This window comes from Scardinius erythrophthalmus (assembly GCF_964197995.2).
Source record: "Scardinius erythrophthalmus genome assembly, chromosome: 3".
Classification (NCBI taxonomy): Eukaryota; Metazoa; Chordata; class Actinopteri; order Cypriniformes; family Leuciscidae; genus Scardinius; species Scardinius erythrophthalmus.
In genome coordinates, this window is record NC_138223.1 from 50,069,227 (window position 1) to 50,093,263 (window position 24,037).

At 38.4% G+C, this 24,037-nt stretch overlaps 1 protein-coding gene across 1 annotated transcript; it reads left to right on the top strand.

The window, feature by feature from the left end:
* Positions 1-10,817: 10,817 nt before the first annotated feature.
* LOC308687941 (B-cell receptor CD22-like) lies at positions 10,818-23,378 on the top strand (the record flags this gene model as incomplete). Its single annotated transcript, XM_081360760.1, has 9 exons — positions 10,818-11,091; positions 11,190-11,438; positions 19,296-19,553; positions 20,073-20,330; positions 20,434-20,669; positions 20,777-20,790; positions 20,889-21,019; positions 21,103-21,208; positions 23,321-23,378. The coding sequence occupies 9 exons, from the start codon at positions 10,818-10,820 to the stop codon at positions 23,376-23,378; spliced, it is 1,584 nt and encodes a 527-aa protein (XP_081216886.1).
* Positions 23,379-24,037: the final 659 nt, after the last annotated feature.

Sequence of the window (24,037 nt, forward strand, 5' to 3'; positions counted from 1 at the left end):
TAAGAGGAGGAAGAGTATGTGTATAAGAGGAGGAAGAGTGTGAGTATAAGAGGAGGAAGAGTGTGTGTATAAGAGGAGGAAGAGTGTGAGTATAAGAGGAGGAAGAGTATGTGTATAAGAGGAGGAAGAGTGTGAGTATAAGAGGAGGAAGAGTGTGAGTAAGAGGAGGAAGAGTATGAGTAAGAGGAGGAAGAGTGTGAGTATAAGAGGAGGAAGAGTGTGAGTATAAGAGGAGAAAGAGTGTGTATAAGAGGACGAAGAGTGTGTGTATAAAAGGAGGAAGAGTGTGTGTGTATAAGAGGAGGAAGAGTGTGTGAAAGAGGTGATGAACGAGGAGGAAGAGGAAAAGGAAGGTGTGGAGAATGTTGTCAAGGCTGGATCTGCTTCAGGGTTTTTCTCTTCTCCTGCAGAGATGATATTCTCCGGCCGGACCGACATTTTTTATTTATTTTCAAAGGTTTTCTGCATAACAGTCACAGACAGACACAAGCCAACAAGGCAGGACACAACAATACAAAACAAAACAAAAACAATAACTGCCAGTTCTTATAAAAGATACCAGCATGTATCTATAATCCAGTCCAAGAACTGAAAAAAATGTCCACAGGTTCTGAAGAGTAAGGGTTCCATGGTTTTGGGAAGAAGTGAGGTCAAGGAAGCCCAAAGTTAAGGTCAGAGTCCCAGCACTTGAATGATGGCTTGAAATGAAAACAATTCACATAATGAAAATAGGAAAATAATACATAAATATAGCTGCAAGCAGCAATTACCGGGGCCAAGCAGAATAAGACGACAAGACGTGTCAGACCAACTGCAACAATGAGCAATTAAAGACATTTAAAGAGGATTTTAGGCGAAATGCCTGAAAAATCATAGAAACAGTGAATAAAAATATGATTTAATGGATTATTACTTTCGACCAATAGGTGTCGCAGTTACAAAACTGATGTGATGTGGTCAGAGTGAAGTGACAATGACACATACAAAGTTTGGTGTCAATATGTCAAGGCATTGCAGAGATAAAGCCTGAATAGTGCTTTTAGCATCATGCCTCAACTTTGCTGCTGCGCTATACGAAAACATTTTCGTCTATCGACACGAAATCCATAACTTTTAGTCAGCACAGTCTGGAGATGATACGATTCGATTTTGGTGAAGATTGGAGCTACGGCCTAGGAGGAGTTTGAAAAAGTAGGTTTTGAATGAAAATCAAGATGGCGGACAGGAAGTTCGGCCAAATAAGGTATGGTATCTATGGTATCTAATAACTTGGTATCTATGTTCTCGGCTTGACCCAAGGAATCTATTAAGACCAGTGGCATTTCGATAGGCCGATTTATTCAAAAGTTATTAGCCTTTTTGGAAATTTTGTTATAACTTTTGACCACTAGGTGGCGCTGTCTCGAAATATTTTGGGTACCTTCAGGGGATGGTGCTGAAGGTACATTCTGAGTTTCGCAATATTACACCAATGTGTTTGTTTAGTATAGCATTTTATTTCACAAAACTGTATTGAAGTCAATGGGAATTTCATGTTTTGTTCTATTATAGCGCCACCAAGAGGCTCAGTCCCACCATTTTTTTGATGTGTCCTCAGAGTGAGCCCATACATATGTGTGTCAATTTTGGTGAAGATATCTCAATTCGCTTCGGAGTTATAGATATGTATATGAAAAAACACGTAAAAAATGACTGACACATGACTTTGATTGGATTTTACTACCCCTTACTATCAATATTTTCGCATTTGAGCAGAAATAAATAGTTATCGACCTATGTTTCCAAACTTCTGACGGGGGTTTCGTCTCGATCGGACAAACGGTTTCAAAGATATAGCCAAATGTTTTTTAAGTGCTAAATCACAACGCTACACAAACCGTAAGGCGAAACCTAGCATGTTTGTTATCGTAGGACTCGGCAAGGATTCAGGAGTCTAATTAGATGAGTCTCGTGAAAATAAGTCGACCACACCCAAAGTTATAAGCATTTGAAAAAAAAAAAATCACCACTAGGTGGCGCTGTTTCGAAACTTCTCACGCTCCTTCAGGACATTGTGCTGATGAACCATACCAAGTTTCGTAACAATCCGTTCATGCGTTCTTAAAATACAGCATTTTAGCACAAAATTCAAAATGGCCGACAGTCAAAATGGCCGATATGGTAAAATTGGATATCAGTCGACTCGGCATGTTGCCCTGAATCTAACAATACCAATTTTATGATTTTTGGACAAACTGTTCAGAAGTTATAAGCAAAAATAGCAATTTTTCATATCTCCGGACCAGTAGGTGGCGCTGCGCCGAAACACAGCATGTTGCCTCAGGTCATACTTGTGATGACACGTACCAAGTTTGGTCTGAATACGATAAAGCGTTGCGGAGATACAGCCTTACGACTGTTTTTTCAGGCGCTACGTAAAATTTGTTCGAGCGTTTATCAAAAACGGTTTGACGAATCAATTTGAATTCCATAGCTTTTGGTCAGCACTGCCTGAAGATGATCTGGTTCAATTTTCCTGCAAATCGGACAAACCGTCTAGGACGAGTTCGAAAAAGTATGTTTTTCAAAAAATTCAAAACGGCGGCCATATTTCTATGACGGAAAATGATGTCATAGGGTGCAATCGAATCGTCATGAGCTCAGGAATCAGAGGAAAAAGAATTTTGTTGATTGGCCTTACGGTTCAAAAGTTATTAGAAAAATATTAGTGAAACTTTGGACAGGTGCTGGCGCTAGAGGAAATGACTTAGAAACACCAAAATTGGTGTATTTAATGTTGGGACTGTCCTCTATCAGAATGTCAAACCAAAACACCTTCCCCACAATCAGTTATATGGGCTGCCATAGACTCCCAGTCGGAAGAATAATAATAAGAACGGGAACAGATACAATAGGTGCCTCCGCACCTTCGGTGCTTGGCCCCTAATAATATCAAACTTCCACCTGAGACTCGTCCTGTTGTCTCTTAATATAGTCAGTGAAAGGCCCCCAGATCTTGCAAAACCTGCGCTGGGTGTTTGACAAAGTTTAAGCTGAAGTCGTGCATTGATAGAACATGCTTTGATTCTCTCTAATGCCATTGAGCAGAGCCCATCATCAATCTCTTCTCCTGTGTCCTTAACCCATGCTTCTTTAATGTGAAGAGAGGAGGTAGCCAATGGAAAAAGGGCAACAAACTGTGAAATCAAACCTTTGGATGTGGGTTCACGCGTAAGAAGTCGATAAAACTCGTATTGTGTGGGTACTGATTCCTTTACAAAGCTTCTAATTTGGAGATAACGGAAAAAATGGCTAGATGGTAGCAAATATTTCTCCTTAAGTTGGGCGAAAGATGCAAAACACTTGTCAATATAAAGATCACTGATAGTTACAAGGCCCTTCTCTGTCCAGTGTGCAAACACTGAGTCCATTAGACCTGGCTTAAAGGAAGGGTTATGACATATGGGAGCAAAAAAGGAAAGCTCAGGGAGATTCAGCACACCCTTAATTTGTCTAAGAATCTTCAAATAGTTTGATAGAATAAAGTCACCTTTAAGCTGTTTGATAGATGAATCAGGATTTGAAAATAAAAAGGCACTAAGGGAAGCTCCAACAAATGTTTTCAATTTGTGGGACTCAATCAAAGGCCAATTGGGGCAGAGGTTACTCTCATCATCAGTGCATAGGGCATGATTCCAGAATACCCATGCTCTGGCGTTACATGCCCAGTAATAATGACGCATAACAGGCAGGCCCAAACCACCTTCAGTAGTAGGCTTCTGCAGGTGCGCTTTAGAGATGCGGGGGGGGCTTGTTGGCCTATACAAAGGGCAAAATGATAGAGTCTAAAGATTTAAAGAAAGCAGCTGTAAGAAAAATAGGCACATTTTGAAAAAGATAAATAAATTTGGGAAGTACAGTCATCTTGATAATATTGACACGCCCTATTAAGGAGAGGGGGAGAAGTTTCCATTTATCTACCATGACTTTAAGCTTGTCCATCAGATCGAGATAATTACATTTAAAGAGAAGTTTGGGATTTTTGGTGATATTGATTCCTAAATATCTGAACTGATCATTGGAGACTTTGAATGGTAGATCCTCAAGATATTTAGAATCCAGGCCATCAGATAGGGGCATGAACAGACTTTTGTTCCAGTTAATAGTAAATCCAGAGAATTGACCAAAAGGATTTTATCAGATCAAGTAGGGGGGACAGGGATGACCTAACATCTGACAGGGTCAGGACATCATCTGCATATAAGCCTATGGTACACTCAGATGAGCCACAATTTATTCCACTGATTTGAGGGCTGGCTCTAATGGCTATTGCCAGGGGCTCAAGGGCCAAAGCGAAGAGCATAGGAGAAAGGCAGCAGCCCTGCCTAGTGCCACGACCCAGCAAGAATGAAGGGGACCTGTCATAATTAGTCAAAATAGAGGATTTTGGACGTGCATATAGCATTCTTAACAACTTCATAAATGTGTCACCAAAGCCAAATTTTTCAAGGGTGGCAAACATGTATCTCCATTCGACTTGGTCAAAGGCCTGCTGGGCATCTAACGACATGACAGCAGCGTATGGTAGCCTATCAGAATACATAGTATTTAACAGGCGGCGAGTGTTAGAGAAGGAAAATCTGCCTGGAATGAAACCTGATTGATCCGGGTGAATTAAGGCACTGATATATTTACTTAATCGGTTTGTAAGAACTTTTGCAATAATTTTCTGGTCACTGTTCAGCAAACTTAGAGGACGGTAAGATGTGACATCAGTGTCATCCCTGTCTTTTTTCAGGAGAAGACAAACATGCGCTTCATAAAGCGAGCTGAGAAAAATCTCATCCTTCAGAGAGCACTTTACCATACGAAGAAGGAGTGGGGCGATGTTGTCTATATGTGCCTTGTAAAATTCTATGCCAAATCCATCAGGACCACAGGCTTTGCCATTAGGAAAGGAACAGATAGCTGTTTTGATTTCATCCAATGTGATGTCAGTGTCCAGATCCTGCCTTATCACCTCATCTAGAACAGGGATGTCCAGTGCGTCTAGAAAATCTGAAATCTCAGCATCGGTGGACTTAGACTTTGATGAGTATAACTGGCTATAAAAGTAAAAAAAACTGTCATTAATTTGTTTAGGGTCAGTTAATAGCTGCCCGGTTGGAGATGAGACTTTATGAATCGCCCTATCAGCTTGCACGGCTTTTAACTGCCTAGCAAGCAGCCTGTCTGCCTTCTCACCCAGCTCAAAGTGCTTTTGTTTTAATTTACAAATATAGTGCCTGACCTGCTCGCCAAGAATATGGTTATACTCATATTTTATCTTCAAGATGTTTTTAAGGATATCCTCAGATTTAGACCCTCGGTAAGAATCCTCCAGTGCAGTAAGTTCAGTTTCAATTTCAGAGAGACGCTTCTGCCTAGCTTTTTTACTTGCTGACTGATAGGAGATTATGTGACCTCTCGTAACAGCTTTAAAGGACTCCCAGAGGGTTGAGTCTGAAACAGCACCATTGTCATTATCCAGCATAAAGCCTGACATCCTAGTAGAGATGTATTCTTGAAAACAGTTGTCTGAATTCAGTGTGGGGTTAAACTTCCAGATGTACTGACGTGTATGGAGATTGAAATCAATCCTCATGGTCAGAGGCGCATGGTCTGAGACTAAGATGTTATGGTATGTGGAGCTGATGACTCTTGATGTTAGTCTAGCATCAACTAAAAAATAATCGATTCTGGTAAAGCTACCATGCACAGATGAAAAAAAAGAGTATTCTCGGTTTATGGGGTGCAGATGTCTCCATATATCAACTGTATCTAGCGATTTAATCAGATAGTAGTACAGGTACAGACTTCAATTGTGGGGCTGCTTTAGTGGAAGAGCGGTCTGCCTGAGGGTCTACATAGCAATTGAAATCTCCTCCAATAATTATATTGTGAGTGTTATGTTCCGCAGCAAGATTAAAAATTTTGCAAAAAAATTCAGGGCTGTCAAAATTGGGAGCATAAATATTCAAAAGGACCAATGGTACAGAATTCACTGTTCCAGAGACGAGAAGGTATCTTCCACCTGGGTCAGTTATCATGGACTTAAATATAAATGGAATAGTTTTACGAATAAGAATCGCTACCCCTCTCGATTTAGAAGAAAAAGTAGATTGGTAAACTTGTGACAACCAAACAGCTCTCAATCTCCTCTGATCAGTTGGGCCAATATGGGTTTCTTGTAAGAAAGTAATATCTGATGACAAGGACTTTAAATGTGAAAATACTTTACCCCGCTTAATGGCTTTGCCAAGACCTCTACAGTTCCAGGATGTAAAAGTAATAGGACTTCATCCCGACCTACTTGACTGATTATCCTGCATTAAAATAAAAGTATAACAGACAATTTGAACTGGCACAAGAAAAATATAGATCTGGCAGATTAACAAAGAACACATAAACACACCCCAGAACAACCCCAGAGCCGCAACAAAGAACTAAGCAGCACATCCCAAATCCTGATAGGAGACTGCCGGGTATAACAGAGCCAACTAAGCCGGGAAATATTGACACCCTCTCATCCTTGTAGCTAAGCGGTGCACGCTGTCGGCTTAGTCGTAAAACATTCCTCACGTCTCTGTCGTTATGAAGTTTTGCGATGATGACCCTGGGTGGTTCTTTTTCTTTTGGCTTTGGCTTTTATTCTGCGATGAGCTCTATCTATTTTGACCGGTTTGCTGAAGTTTCCTTGGCCAAGTATCTTTGAAATCAGCTCAGACACAAACTCAGCTGGGCGGATGTTTTCCTCACCCTCTTTGATACCAACGATCCTAATGTTGAGCCTGCGTGAGCATCCTTCTAGGTCATTAAGCTTGGCACTGAGACGAGTGTTGGCTGCTTGAAGTTCCTTACAAGTGGTCTCTAAAAACCGTTATGCGTTGGTCGGCATCTGTTAGAGCCTCATCCATGCCATCTATGCGACGTTCCACTTCGTGATGTTTGCTCTGTAGTGTAGCCAGGTGTGCATCGATTGAATCAAGGCGTCCCTCCATAGTCTTTTTGAGGTCATCAACTAGCTTGGAAACACTAGTTAACTGCTCTTCTCCTTGCTTCGTGATAGCGGCTAGTATTGCTTCGTTGCTAGCCTCAGTAGAGGATGCATTTTTCTGGCTTTGAGCTTTGCTCCTTTGCATGTCCGACGTAAAAATGAGCCCACTAGACTAGAATACAACTTAAACGATAGTCTATGACATAAAAAACGATTGCTGCAGTATACATTCAATAAAACAAGAGGATTTTACACGGAGCTCCACAAAAGTGTGACCTACTCCATTACGGCACACTAGCGCCCCCCGTTGCTCAACTCTTCTGACTGTACTTTACAGTAACATACTTTTCATTTACAGTTTTTTACTGTAACCTTTTGGGCTTCTGCAGTTGGTCACTGTATTTCACAGTATGCAAATGCTGAATATACAGACATTCCATACTATACAATATTCAGTACAATACTATACAGTACTTGCAGTGCATACAGTATTTATTCACTCACCACTGTCAGGTGTCAGTACTACTTTAGGTAACACTTTATTTTGATAGTCCGTTTGTTGAGACTTTACTAGTTATTAGTAGCCATTCAGTAGCTTGTCAACAGTGCATCAGTTGACATTCAACAACACTGTTTCAACAGACAAGTAACATACGTTCAACTGACTGCCTATAGACTATAAGGTACAATTCAAGTGTTAATCTACAGATTTTACGAAAAAGTGCCTGTTGACTGTCAATGTTATTTTGCAACAGGTTATTAACCAATTGTCGATATCCTACTCAAGGGGTCTCATATGCATCAAATTAATAATTATTTTAGCTGATTTAAAAAAAATGTTTTAACCATTTGTAGATAATCTGTTGATAGTCAACTAAAGATTACATGTAGTTGCTTATTTGTTGCTTGTCAACAAAGAAATTGTTTATGATCAGTAGACTATTAATAGACATTCTCAACTAAGCGTTAGTAGATATATTTTAGGACTATCTAATTAAAGTGAAAAAGAGTTTATATCAGTAGAAAGTCTATAACCTATCAACAGATTAATATATTGTTGATGATCAGTTGACTATTAATAGACATTATCCACTAAGTGTTAGTAGATATCTTTTAGGACTATCTAATTAAAGTGAAAGACAGTTGATATCAGTAGAAAGTCTATAACCTATCAACAGATTGCATACCTAACCTGACTGAAGTAGAACAATGGCCAGCACATCAGAGAAAAAAAATCACTTTTATTAAATAAAAAATAAATAATACAACCCATTATTTACTAGGATATCACGATCACATCTGAACCATCTGATTATGTGAAAAGAATTATATTGTGCATTCCAAATGAGAAAACTCTCAATAGTCTACATCATTTCAAATGCCCGAGGCCAAGATCAAAAGTTATAAACAACAAATAACAATAATTATTAATTAATACATTTAGCCTTTCATGACAGTAAGTTTTACAGAAAATCGCATTTATTAAATGCAGTTTAACGTTATAACAGTAAATCATTTAAGAAATAATCTCTATTCCTGCTGCAATCTTGCTTCGGAGGATTAACAGACAAGACTATAGTTTAAACCCTTAACAATACCTTCTTTAATCATTTAACCATTTTGAAACATTTAGTTTATTTAACGTTACTGTGAGACACAAAAGGCGTTTTCTCCTATAGAACCATAATACACCAAAACACAATATAAATTAACAAAATACATCATTTTTATTAGCTAACGTAATGTTAGATGTAATCCAAATCTTTATAATTCATACGCAAGCAAGAAACAGATCCAAATTCAGCCCTTCATCCACATCCAGCGATCTCCATCTCCATTCTCAGCAGCGACCGTAAATGTCGAATCCCGCGCTCGTGATAAATTTAAATGTAAAAATTGCGCCCTCAAGAAGCGTTACGACATGTTTTACGGCAGTGATATCAAACGCTCATTGGCTCTCGCCTGCTTCGTCACAGATTGCAGCATGCCGTGTTTCAGTTGAAACAACATTGACATGCAGAAGCGCGCGCGCCGTCTTCACGCAGAGGGAAGCTGGGTTAACATTTTCATGGATTAATAACTTAAATTCTGCTCTGTCCCTTATACAAAACTATTATATACTGCCAGAGAGGACTGCAACACATCGTCATTTGAGCGACTTTTGGTACTGATTTACATTTTCGCAATAAATTATTATGATTACACATCTGTTGTTTTTCTTCATAATTTTAGCCTGCATAGTTTTAAGAAATGGTTATGGGTAGGTTTAGGGGCAGGAGTAGGATTAATGTTAGTGGCTCAAAATATATTTTAATGCTATTAATAAAACTGGCATTTCCCTACACATCTCTGTCCATAAAGTGTTTTATTCTTTTTATATTCTGTATAAAATGAGTAATTTATATTTAGGTTTGGGAGTAGGGTTAAGGGAACTTACATTTATCTATAAAACAGTATAAGGGAAATGATACAGATATCTTTATGATTCGTAAACGTTTTGTAGCTGTGAATTCGTAATAATTCTACGTTGCAGACATGTCTGTATCATACGTTTCTGCATCTATCCAAACGTACAAAAAATGTATGTTTTCAATCTGTTGATAGGTTATAGACTTTCTACTGATATCAACTGTTTTTCACTTTAATTAGATAGTCCTAAAATTTATCTACTAACACTTGGTGGATAATGTCTATTAATAGTCTACTGATCATAAACAATTTATTTGTTGACAAGCAACAGATCTAATCTTTAGTTGACTATCAACAGATTATCTACAAATGGTTAAAACCTTTTTAAAAACAGTTTAAATCAGCTAAAATAATCATTAATTTGATGCACATGAGACCCCTTGAGTAGGATATACAGTATCATATACTTCATATGCTGACATGACTGTTGACATTTAACTGACAGATTGATCTTGAGTTGTTGGTACTCAATCTACAGAAAGTTAGTTGACAATTGAAATTTAGTCGACAATTGGTTAATAACCTGTTGCAAAATAACATTGACAGTCAACAGGCACTTTTTCGTAAAATCTGTAGATTAACACTTGAATTGTACCTTATAGTCTATAGGCAGTCAGTTGAACGTATGTTACTTGTCTGTTGAAACAGTGTTGTTGAATGTCAACTGATGCACTGTTGACAAGCTACTGAATGGCTACTAATAACTAGTAAAGTCTCAACAAACGGACTATCAAAATAAAGTGTTACCCTACTTTATTACGTAATTACAAAATTTGTTTACTTTGTTACAATATATAAATACATATTTCTCCTGTAACTGCATGCTTTGGATTCTGTGTTCTCCATTCTTCATGTAGTGTCTAACAAATGATCTGTCGTGTTTCTAATATTGACTGATGTGTGTAAGATCTGAAAGCATTGTTTGATTTTGCCAGAAGAGTCAGAGATTCTCTGAATGAGTTTTGAACATTTGCTTTTGTGTTTAAGGTTTTGAGAAAGTGAGTGATGGTTTCAAGAAATGTGTTTTAGCAATTCAGAAAAACTGTAATTGTGCAGCTTGTTGTTTTTGGCTGATTTCTTGGTTCTCTCTTCACTCCTCTGTCTTAAAGTAATTCACACTGAGATTATTTATTCACATTTATCTTATATTTCCTGTAATGAGTCACTGTTTTCTAATAGTAATAAAGTATTGTCATGTTTTCATGGCCCAATATAACAGATAAAACAACATTTACAGTTTGATGAATTCTGTGTTTCAGGGGTTTCTAGTGCTGGTTGGAGTGTGAGGTACAGTCCTTCACGCATCTGTGCACTAAAAGACTCAACAGTGATAATGAGATGCACTTATAAATACCCTACTGGACATCAGATCATGAAAGTGTTCTGGACAAAAGGCCCAATTCAAAGGGGTGTTAAGCTTCAAGATCTGTCTAAGGACCCTGAATACAGTCAGAGGCTTCAGTATCTGGGAGATAAACAGCAGAACAGCAACATCAGACTGAGTCATGTGACACTGAAGGATTCACGCATGTACTATTTCAGAATCATCACTGATAAACCTGATGGAAGATATACTGGTGATTCAGGAGTGAATCTTACTGTCACAGGTGACTTTGATGAGGTTCATCTCTTCTTCTGTGCATTATGTTGAATAATAATCAGTGTATGACAGCAGCACTAGATATAATGTGTGTGTTGTGTTCAGATCTTCAGGTGGAGTCTCCTGAGAGAGTGACAGAGGGAGATTCAGTCACTCTGAGATGTAAAAGCAGCTGCGCTCTGACTGACAGAGCAACATTCATCTGGTACAGAAACTCACAGCCATTAACTGAGAGAAGAGACAGAAACAATGAACTCCTGCTGCAGTCAGTCAGAAGAGAGGATTCAGGCAGATATAGCTGTGCTGTAGACGGACACACTCACATCTCTCCTGATGTTCAGCTCAATGTCATGTGTGAGTGCAGATTGACTTTTCAAACATTACAAAGAATAAATATCTGAATTTATGGTTTATAAAAATGTTTTAACCACTATTTTTAAGACTGCCCCTCCCCGACACCCTTGGGACACTTGCCATTATACATTTATAACAATAATATCTTAGTCTAAACCTAAAGTAATCTTGACAAACTATATAGCATTTGAAAGCGTTCAGACTGTAGTTAAGATCACTTAATCCATATATGGAAATCGAAGAGTCCTTATACGGTCACCAGAGGAGTCTGGATGTCATCTAGTGGAAAAGTTTGGTACTGCGCTCAAAAAATCGTACTGATTTATTTATTTTTAATTTTTTTAAATATCAACCTAAAATTTGTATTAAAAAGTTTTTAAGATTTTTAAAGATTTGTAAAAGGCACCCATTATGCAAAATTCACTTTACATGGTGTTTGAACATAAATGTATCAGCAGTGTGTGTACACAACCACCCTATAATGATAAAAATCTTCCCATTCTTCTTTTTTAATCCCCATAAATCATAAACAGTGTCTCAGAACAAGCGGTATGCTTTCTCACGCACCCCTGCCAAACTGTGGAGCCAGGTAGTGTTGCACTGCACACTCAGACTCCACTCTGGGACGGGTAGCTGGATATAGTACACTCTCAGAAATAGGGGTACAGTAGGAGTCCATTTCTGTCCCCCAAGGTACATATATGTACCTTTTTGAGGGTCAAAAAGGTACATATATGTCCCCAAGCATTAAAAGGTACAAATATATACCGTTTCTTTTAAAGGTTAAGGTACAATATCAAAAGACAGCCTCTGCTAAGTAATTTTATTATTTTTTTTTGTAAAGGTTTTAATGATACCTTAATCATTTAAGGTAGATTTTAACTTATCACTATATTTGAGTAGCCTTGAAATAAAGGAAATAAAAGTTTTGTAAGTCAATTTACTGATATTAAATCACTATAACACAGCAAAAACTACAGTGTTAAATGAACTTTCCTGGGAGTTTATTTGGCTCCAGACTCAAGAGTGTTAAAGTGTTAAAATATGAGTGTTAAATTAACAATCAAGAGTGCTAAAGTTAATGAGCTAATTAAGTAATTCATTGAGTGATGATTGAGCATTATTGAAGACACCTGATGTTAACAAGCAGAATCACTGAAGGAGAAAATCTCTTTTTTTAAGACACCGTTGTGGTGATCAGTGTTTGCTTTAGTTGGGTCTTTTGACCCTTAAACTGTTAACATTAGGTTTTGTTTGGCTGTTGTATCTGAGTTATAATGGCTAGATGAACAAAGAGATAAGTTGATCAGGTGGTGTTGGTTATGTTTTGACTTAATCATAATTTGACCTGAATCACTGAACTCATTTAGAATCTAATCTCTGACTTAAATGTATATTGTTGATTATAGCATCACTGTGATTCCACAGCATAAGATCCAGAATTTTTGAAATAATCAAAAGAATTTCTTAAAAGTTGATCTGATAAAACAAATCTTTCTTTTAGGCACACACAGACATCAAGAATCAGTGTATGAATCTCAACAATGGTGACAAACAGAATATTCAATTAGGGAAAGGAAATTAGTAAGACAATTCAGATCATAATTTATTCATACCGCAATGCATGATGGGAGCCATGAATGAGTTTTGATTGGTGGCACCCAGAATGCACTGCAACATGCTTTATTATTGTCACCATTGTTGAGATTCACAGGCTGATTATTTATGTCAGTGTTTCTTCATAAAGTAATTTTCAATGTCTTTTGATCAGAACAACTTTTAAGAATTTTTGGATTATATTTAAAATGCTGAAAATCTTTTGCTGTAGAATCACAGGCTGCTGTAATCAACAATATACATTTAAGTCTGAGATTAGACTTTAAAACATAAACCAACACCACCTGATCACTTTTTCTCTTTGTTCATCTGGCAGTTATAACTCAGATACAACAGCCAAACAAATTCTAAAGTTAATGATTTAAGGGTCAAGAGCCCAACTAAAGGAAACACTGATCTCCATAACGGTGTCTTTAAAAAATTATATTTTCTCCTCCGTGATTCTGCTTGTTAACATCAGGTGTCTTCAATAATGGTCAATCATCACTCAATCAATCACTTAATTAGATCATTGACTTCAACACTCTTGAGTCTGGAGTCACATAAACTCCCAGGAGAGTTCAATTAACACTGGAGTTTATGCTGTTGGACCTCAAGGTACATATATGTAACTTTTTGAGGATCAAAAAGCATTAAAAGTTACATATATGTACCGTTTCTTTTAAAGGTTAAGGTACAATATTGTACCCTTGAGGGTACAGCCCCAGTGACAAGCCATTGTACCCCTAAAGGTACAATTATGTACTTTATTTTCTGAGAGTGTATGTAGAGCCAGCCCTGATTGGCTGCTTGAATCTCAATTTAAAAGAATGTCCAGTTCGCAGTCTTTCTTTCTTTTGGCCATCGGTGGAGAAGAAGTCATAGCACGGTTACTCATGGTTCTTACAGGGCTTTCAACCGAGGAGGTCCTTCAGAAAATATCAGAAGCAGGCATAGAAGTAACCGTCGTCGAGATGAAAGGAGATAAAATGGACTTTCAGGCAAATGACACTTACTCAGATGATAATAATTTATATGTCACAGTTAGACATTGAGTTTAAAATAAAATGTTGGAAAATGTGAAAATGAAAAGGATTTAATAAATTCTGATTTTAATTCAGTGTGTGTGTAATATATACATATCATTATAGTCAACGATTGTACCCTGTCAAAGCCAATTTGGTACCATTTTTGAAGGGTCCATTTTTGTACTGTTAAATAAAGGTACAAAATTGTCACCACAGGTACAAGACTGGTCTCTTAAGGTACAAATCACAAGGGTACAAATATGTACCCTATGCCAAGGGTACAATATTGTACCCTTGAGGGTACAGCCCCAGTGACAAGCCATTGTACCCCTAAAGGTACAATTATGTACTTTATTTTCTGAGAGTGTATATGGTAGCCATGTTCTTCCATGTCTCAATTCTCCCTCGACACAGACCGTTCCTATACTTTGCAATCGAGGGACGGGCATACCAGTACAAAGTCCTCCCTGTCACCCGGCGTCTTTACGAAGGTCGCGGAGGCCGCCCTTTCCCTGTTACGGGAGGTGGGTGTTCGCATCCTCAACTATCTCAAAGACTGGCTCATCTTGGCCACTCGCGAGATCAGTTGTGCGAACACAGGGACCTGGTGCTCAGACACCTCAGCCATCTGGGGCTTCAGGTCAACTGGGAAAGAGCAAACTCGACTCCAGTGGCAGATCAATTGCCTCAAGTTGCTCACAGTATTCCTTGCTCTCCGCCGGTTTCTGCTGTTGCTGCAAAACAAACATATACTGATCTGAACGGATAACACATCGATATGCGTAAATAAACTGTCAAGGTGATCCACACTCCCATCTCATGTCGCAACTCATCTCCTCCTCTGGAGTCAGAAGCGACTCTGGTCAGTGGTCAGCCCCTGTGTTAGACTGGTGCCCATATGTGGTGATCCTATATGTGTGTTCTTCCACAGGTAAAAAGACTCAAAAATAATTCACTGTCCTTGGAGAAATGTAGGATCTTCTAAGTTTTGAACTCAAAGTTAAAGGGTTATTTATTGACTTATTTAATTTATTTATTTATACCATCATAGTGAAAATGGCAGAACAGTGACAAGTAGGCGTTAACAAGCAGGAACAGCAGTGATTGACTTCTCTGTGTAAAGCCCTCTCCTTCTCCAAGGGTGTGGGGGATCAGGCGGTTTACATGAGGCGCTGGAAGACAGTGTTTGTGCCGTTTTTCTTAGGGATCCCAATTCATCAATCACTGACGTAACTCATAGTGATGACTGAATGGGAACGTCTAGGTTACTAATGTAACTCCTGTTCCCTGAAGGAGGGAAGGGAGCCAAGGTGAAAAAGACATACAATTAAATATATTAAAAATGTACTTGAGTATGTTTTTAGTACAATACAAATATACTTTAATTCATTTTTAATACATTTAACAGTTCGTCTTTTTCAACTGGGAGAAGTTACGTCCCGTTGACGTTGAGCACCACTCGGCTCCTCTGCGAAAACTTGGGGAGTGTCTCTGATCGCTTCCTTTATAACCACAGCACGGGGTGTGGTCCGCGATGCAAATCTCACTCGACAATGTCCATTGGACCGGTTCTGTTAAAACTCGATGATGATATGTTCTCAGGCGCAATCCTAATTCGTCAATCATGCAATGTCTCGGTTCCCTCCTTCAGGGAACAGGGGTTACATCAGTAACCTAGACGTTATATACAGTACAAATATATTTAAATTTTTGATTGAAATTATTGCTAGGGACAAATTAGTGGTCACTGATTTGTTAAATAACAAATAATATTCTATCCTTGCAACCTTCCCTTGAATCCTACAGGGGGTGGAACTGAGACACGAGGAAAGGAAACGAGGATACACAAATAAGAAATGAGAAGCGCTCTATTTGTATATTGGAATATTCTTGATCACTGGAGCGTCACTTCAAAGCGTCAACAGCTGTGATCAAGGGATCTGCCCTTATGTTGTTAAAGTTTGGTTATTTTAAGAAATTCATAAATAATAAAGATAAAGCAAGATGTCCTGTTGATTTATGCTTGATATATAATTTATATAAACTGCAAAGGTAAAGCATAAATGAAAATGATTGTGACGTGAAGGGAATTGAGAGAATTGACCCTTCGCAAAGACCCGCCCTCCTTAGTTACTGTCGCTATGCCCGACAAGCTACGCTGCTCTCACGCAACACCATGTTCTCACGCAGTGAAAAATACATCGCGGAGCAGAGAGGAGACTGACAACACGCTGACAGACAGGACAGACCAGGTTACTTTTCGGTTACTTTTGATATTAGACATATTAAACAAAGTCTCACCTTTCAAATTTGGTCATTTTTTAAAAGAAATTTAAACGATACATACCGTTTTGTGGCTCTTAAATGTGTCTGACAGATCGCTGTAGAGAATCAGTTAAAGCTGCTCGTGAACCGATCATCTCTTCCTTCTAGTTAATTTATAGCATCAAATAAACATTAATGAACATAAGAAGGAATGTTGTTTTAACCGCGGAAAGGCGTCAGTACATTCCGTTTTTCAAGTTCAAATTCTCCCATGTTAATCTGCTATCTCTCCTGACTGCTTTGTTGGACAAAATGGCGGATGGCGGATTATGATTGGTTAGATCGCCTGTCAATCAAGCTCCCTGCGAAGGGTCAATTGAGATGTCCTTCAAGATGCTGAGTTTGATCAGTTTCTGGGTCACAGGCTGGAGGACGGAGGAGCGAGGAAACGAAGTAACATCAAAATTGTAGTTATATATAAAAAAATCTCTAAACAAATGCAACATGTATTTTTTTCCTCTCAGTTTTTGCAGTTGCACTATATATATTCATTGTAAAAAAGTAAAAAAAAAAAAATCTTCCTCAAACTTAATCCAGAACTGTCTGTATTTCAAACTGTCAATGTTTCAAGCCTTTCAAATTTTAGTCTTAATAGTTTTTCCTTGTTAACTTTTTTTGCTTAAACGTACAGTATGTGATTTTTTTTCGCTGCTAGGGGTCACTAACCTCTTACAATAACAAAGGCATAGTTTGATGACGCAACATTTGCTAAGAATTATGGATCTTGTCGTCAACGTCAAGCCGACCGATCTAATAACGTTTATGGATGACTGAATACATCGATGCTTTTATCATGACTGTGATATGAAGCAGTTCGGGATTGCTAAGAGACAGCTATCAGCTCCACACGACGCGAGTCCCGCGGATATAAAAGGAATGGACATTTCATTCTACCGAACTACACGCAAGTGCAGAATTACAACTCACAGGTCAGTTTATTAGACAAATTAAACTTGTGAGGTAACGCAGCGCTGTTTCACTTGGTCTAACATTACACTAGCACACTAAACTGTTGAAATTAATGTTATTCTATGTGTTGGTTTGTCTGTGTGAGACTAGCAGTAAGCTAGATCAACATTAGAATAACCAACGCATTCTCATCCTTGGGCGTCATAATACTGACGCTCTTGACATTTCGTCGACATCGAACGCACATGGCACCCTTTAGCGTCAATATGAGACGCACAGAGCTTTGTTCGGTTATGGGTAGGTTTAGGTCTAGTGTAGGGTTAGGGTTAGACCGCTAGGAGGCGCCTTCTGGCCCATTTCTATCTGCGTCTCATATTAACGCTAAAGGGTGCCATGTGCGTTCGATGTCGACGAAATGTCAAGAGCGTCAATATATGACGCCCTAGGATGAGAACGGGCTGGAATAACATACAGATCATATTATAACATTTTATCATTGTTGAACTAGCTATATAACATTGATTAGTTTTATGTAAATGTGCTCACCTGTTTAATAAAGTACATGTAGGAGCGGTCGACGTCTCGGACGTGGAGCTCTCATTTACTGTCTATGGGAGCTCTCGCATCTCGAAAACACAGCGCTGATATTGATTCTTGTTTTAGTTCTCCTTTTTTATACAAAGTCTGCTTGCCATGGTCCATAATGTTTGAACAAAACAACAACAGCGTGCAAATAGACATTGCAAACTACACAAACTCCACATCTGTCGCCTTGGTTACTATCAGAGGGCTCTGGTTCATAGCTCTGGTTGCTATGGCAGTACGAGCAGAAACCAGGGACAACGCGGAAATGACTGCGGATATGACATTGACTGCGACAAACCGGAAATAAAGAAACGTCCCGTGTCTAAAAATTAAATTAAAATTTCTCCTGGTTTGAAAGTTGTTAGAAACAGTCGGGATAATGTAAGTACACAACTAAAAAAAAAATATATAACATAGATATAGTGATTTTTGCTATTTTTAAAGCAAAAAAGTTACATACATTGTACCTTTAAACTTTTTCTTTAACTTTGAGCATTAAACAGTGAAAAATTAAACTGGGATGTTTGCTGAAATTGTCCAATAATAACCAACTGCAGCCTTTCCTAGAACATTTTCCACCAGCTGTCTCTGATAAATACTTTTACCTGACATCTGTATATCCTCCAGTGAAACCTGTGATCTCCATCAGTCCATCTGGTGTAATAGTGGAGGGAGATTCAGTGACTCTGAACTGCATCAGTGACTCAGACCCTCCTGCTCTGAACTTCAGCTGGATTAAAGGAGGAACGATTGTAGGATCTGGAAGAATCTTCAACATCTCAAAGATCAGCTCTGATGACAGTGGAGAATACAAGTGCAAGTCCATCAATGAACATGGAGAGAAATACTCTGATGCTGTGACTTTAAACGTCATGTGTGAGTTAATGATGGTTCAGTAACTGACATTAAATCCTCGAAACATCTGTGATGTTAAGTTTAAAATGATTGTTAATGATATCAATATTTATCTGTATTAGATCCTCCCAGGAACGTCTCAGTGTTGATAAGTGGACCTGGTGTAATAGTGGAGGGAGATTCAGTGACTCTGAACTGCATCAGTGACTCAAACCCTCCTGCTCTGAACATCAGCTGGATTAAAGGAGGATTAATTGTAGGATCTGGAAGAATCTTCAGCATCACTAATATCAGCTCTGATGACAGTGGAGAATACAAGTGCAAGTCCATCAATGAACATGGAGAGAAATACTCTGATAATGTGACTTTAAACATCATGTGTGAGTTTTATGAATCATATTTTCATTTTTCATACCTTCTATTTTACATAGATCCTCCAATAAATCCTGTGATTGCATCAGTCCATCTGGTGAAATAATGGAGGGTGATTCATAAGTCTGATGTCAAATTTAATATGATGGTTAAAGTGTTTTTTTTTTGTTTTTTTTTTCTGAATTAGATCCTCCCAGGAGCGTCTCAGTGTTGATAAATGAATCTGGTGTAATAGTGGAGGGAGATTCAGTGACTCTGAACTGCATCAGTGACTCAAACCCTCCTGCTCTGAACTTCAGCTGGATTAAAGGAGGAACGATTGTAGGATCTGGAAGAATCTTCAACATCTCAAAGATCAGCTCTGATGACAGTGGAGAATACAAGTGCAAGTCCATCAATGAACATGGAGAGAAATACTCTGATACTGTGACTTTAAACATCATGTGTGAGTAAATGATCATCTGCTCATTGTTCAAAAACTTTAAAATCATAATTCTCTAATATGTGTTGTGAATTTTCATTTTTGTCTTTAGATCCTCCCAGAAACGTCTCAGTGTTGATGAGTGGATCTGGTGTAATAGTGGAGGGAGATTCAGTGACTCTGAACTGCATCAGTGACTCAAACCCTCCTGCTCTGAACTTCAGCTGGATTAAAGGAGGAACGACTGTAGGATCTGGAAGAATCTACAACATCTCAAAGATCAGCTCTGAAGACAGTGGAGAATACAAGTGCAAGTCCATCAATGAACATGGAGAGAACTACTCTGATACTGTGACTTTAAACATCATGTGTGAGTTTTATGAATCATATTTTCATTTTGCATACCTTCTACTTGACACAGATCCTCTTATCCAATAAATCCTGTGATTGCATCAGTCCATCAGGTGAAATAATGGAGGGTGATTCATAAGTCTGATGTCAAATTTAATTTGATTGTTAAAGTGTTTTGTTTTTTTGTATTAGATCCTCCCAGGAGCGTCTCAGTGTCCATCAGTCCATCTGGTGTAATAGTGGAGGGAGATTCAGTGACCCTGAACTGCATCAGTGACTCAAACCCTCCTGCTCTGAACTTCAGCTGGATTAAAGGAGGAACGATTGTAGGATCTGGAAGAATCTTCAGCATCTCAAAGATCAGCTCTGATGACAGTGGAGAATACAAGTGCAAGTCCATCAATGAACATGGAGAGAAATACTCTGATAATGTGACTTTAAACGTCATGTGTGAGTTAATGATGGTTCAGTAACTGTGACATTAAATCCTCGAAACATCTGTGATGTTAAGTTTAAAATGATTGTTAATGATATCAATATTTATCTGTATTAGATCCTCCCAGGAACGTCTCAGTGTTGATGAGTGGATCTGGTGTAATAAAGGAGGGAGATTCAGTGACTCTGAACTGCATCAGTGACTCAAACCCTCCTGCAGAAATCAGCTGGTTTAAAGGAGGAACGATTGTAGGATCTGGAAGAATCTTCAACATCTCAAAGATCAGCTCTGATGACAGTGGAGAATACAAGTGCAAGTCCATCAATGAACATGGAGAGAAATACTCTGATACTGTGACTTTAAACATCATGTGTGAGTAAATGATCATCTGCTCATTGTTCAAAAACTTTAAAATCATAATTTTCTAATATGTGTTGTAAATTTTCACTTTTGTCTTTAGATCCTCCCAGAAACGTCTCAGTGTTGATGAGTGGATCTGGTGTAATATTGGAGGGAGATTCAGTGACTCTGAACTGCATCAGTGACTCAAACCCTCCTGCTCTGAACTTCAGCTGGTTTAAGGAGAATGAACCCTCAGCTGTTGGATCTGGACAGAGTTTCAGTGCACTACAGAGTGGACGCTTCTACTGTCAGGCTCACAATCAACATGGATCTCAGAGATCAGACGCTGTAACTGTCACAGGTGAAGCTTTTATTAACACACTCCTGTATCTTCACATCATTCATCAGTTTGGAGAGTTAATCATGATGATCTTCCTCTTTCAGTTCATCATGTTGCTGGTGGGAATGTGATTGTGATCACAGCGGCATCTGGAGGATTAGTCTTCATCATCATCTTCGTCATCATCTCCGTCATCATCCTGTTTATACTGTGAGTTAAAAAACTGCAGTGATTGTACAAGTTTTGTACACTTTTGGTCTGATGTAGAAGGAAATTATCCATTTGTGTTTGATTATTAGTAATCTTTAAAAACAGCGTTTATATTCTCTCTTAATTTAATACATTCGTCCAATGTCTGTTAATGTCTGTGATTATCACAGGAAGAAACAAAGGAGTGTTAAAGCTGAAGATCACACAGTGAATGAGGTAAATCATCCAAACACAACACGACTTTACAGAAGCAGAAAATCAGTCGACCAGCCGTTATCTGTAGCCGCGTTTCCATTACCCTTCAAATTGTGCAAATTGAAATTGCGAATTCAAAATACGCCCAATGGAAACACGTCAATTTCGCAAAAACTCCCATTTATCGCAAAAAAGTATTTACGCTCGCATGAGGGGGTTTTTCAGGCAATTCAAAACAAGTAATAAAAACTCAGTGAGTGTTTTAGCGCAATTTTCTCACCTCATGGGATCACAACACTAAGAGATAGTAAATCTTTTCCTGGATTTTTTTTTGTGCGTTCCCGAGATTAGACCTTCCTTAACATAATGCCGAAAACCCGAAGTCTCTAGGTGGTCTGGTTGAGGAGTAGATAGAAGTGCAAGATTGGTGCGCACAGACGCACAGAACAGAAATCATGAGTTAACAATCGCAATTTGTCCGGTGGAAAATTGCGCTAAAAATAATATTTTGCAAAACTGCAATGGAAACAGTTTTTGCGCATTTACAGTCACCTGACGTAGATGACGTGGGGTGTTTGGACAGAATATGAGACAGAGCTCTTTATTAAATTCATAAAAGACAAAAGAATGACAGAAATACTGGATTCTAAACCTCAATGAAATTCCACAATCAAGACCTCAGAGCAGAAATGAGTGAGAAAAACCCAGTAACACCTCATATGTGCCGCTCACAGTATAAGGGTCTTTCCTTGCCATTAATGCTTGGATAACACGCTTACGTTTCCTTCCATTAATAATAATAATGTCTTGTGCGGTACGTGGCTGTGATATATATAAACTTACCAACGTCCGTTGCCATGATTTTTGGAATGACTTATCGCGAGAGAAAAAAATTATGTTTTAGTCGCATGACATCGGTTAATGGAAACGCTGTCATTTCGCAATAGTTTTTTATCAATATTTAGAAAAAAATCGCAAAAGTTTTGCGCAAATCTTTACTGGAAACGCGCCTTGTGTCTCAGCCTGTAACTGTATGAACTGATAGGAAACTAACATTATTAAATTCTTTATTAACACAGTCCAGGAAAAAAAATATTAATAAATAAAACTGAAGAAAACATTTAACTAATTGTTCCATGGTTTAATGGAATACTTATATATTTATTGTTTTAATATAGGTTTGTTGGTCTAATTGCATAATCATTTACAAGTGCCAACTTAACCAGTACCAACTTAACCAGCATCAACTTAACCAGTACTAACTTAACCAGTGCAATTTAATCAGTGCAACTTAACCGGCACAAACAACCAGCACAAAAGTAACCAATACTAACTTAACCAGGGCAACTTAACCAGTACCAACTTAACCAGCATCAACTTCACCAGCACAAACTAAACCAGCTTAACCAGCACAAACTTAATCAGTACCAACAAAACCAGTACCAGCTTATCTAGCACCATCTTAAAAAGTACCAAGTAAATCAGCTTAACCAGCACCAACAAAACCAGTACCAGCTTAACCAATACCAACTTAACCAGCACCAATTTAAACAGTACCAGCTTAACCAGGACAAACTTAACCAGTGCCAACTTAACCAGCACCAGCTTAACCAGTACCAACTTAACCAGCACCAATTTAACCAGTGCCAGTTTAACCAGTACCAACTTAATCAGTGCCAACCTAACCAGTTCCAACTTAACCAACTTAACCAGCACAAATTTAACCAGTTCCAACTTAACCAGTACCAGCTTAACCAGTACCAACTTAACCAGTGCTAACCTAACCAGTACCAACTTAACCCGCTTAACCAGCACCAACTTAATCAGTACCAGCTGAACCAGCACCATCTAAACAACCACAGATCATATAATCTGGGCTATAATATTGTTGTGCTCCTGTTTGTTTTGATTGTTTAGGCGATCAACTGTTCAGATTGTGGAAGATTCATCAGTGATCTACAGCAGCGTCAAATGAGTGAAAGAGACCAGCAAACACAAAGCCTGTGTTCAATCGTTTAATGAACGATTGTTGTAATGTTTGACCATTTTAACCAGCACCAACTTAACTAGCTTAACCAGTACCAACTTAACCAGTGCCAGATTTACCAGCACCAACTTAACCAGTACCAACCTAACCAGTACCAGCTTCACCAGTACCAACTTAACTAGTACCAGCTTAACCAGCACCATTTAAATAACCACAGATCATTAAATCTGGGTTATAATATTGTTTTGCTCCTGTTTGTTTTGATTTTTTTAGGCGATCAACTGTTCAGATTGTGGAAGATTCATCACTGATCTACAGCAGCGTCAAATGAGTGATAGCCACTAACAACTTAACCAGCACCAACTTAACCAGCTTAACCAGTACCAGCTTAACTAGCACCAATTTAACCAGTGTCAGCTAAACCAGTACAAACTTAACGAGTACCAACTTAACCAGTACCAGCTTAACCAGCACCGACTTAACCAGTACCTAGCTTAACCAGCACCAACTTAACCAATACCAACGTAACCAGTACCAGCTTAACTAGCACCAACTTAACCAGCAGCTTAACCAGTACAAGCTTAACCACCCCCTTTTGGGCGTAATCATGTTTCATAATTTATGATCAAAACCTTTTCTAATCTTAA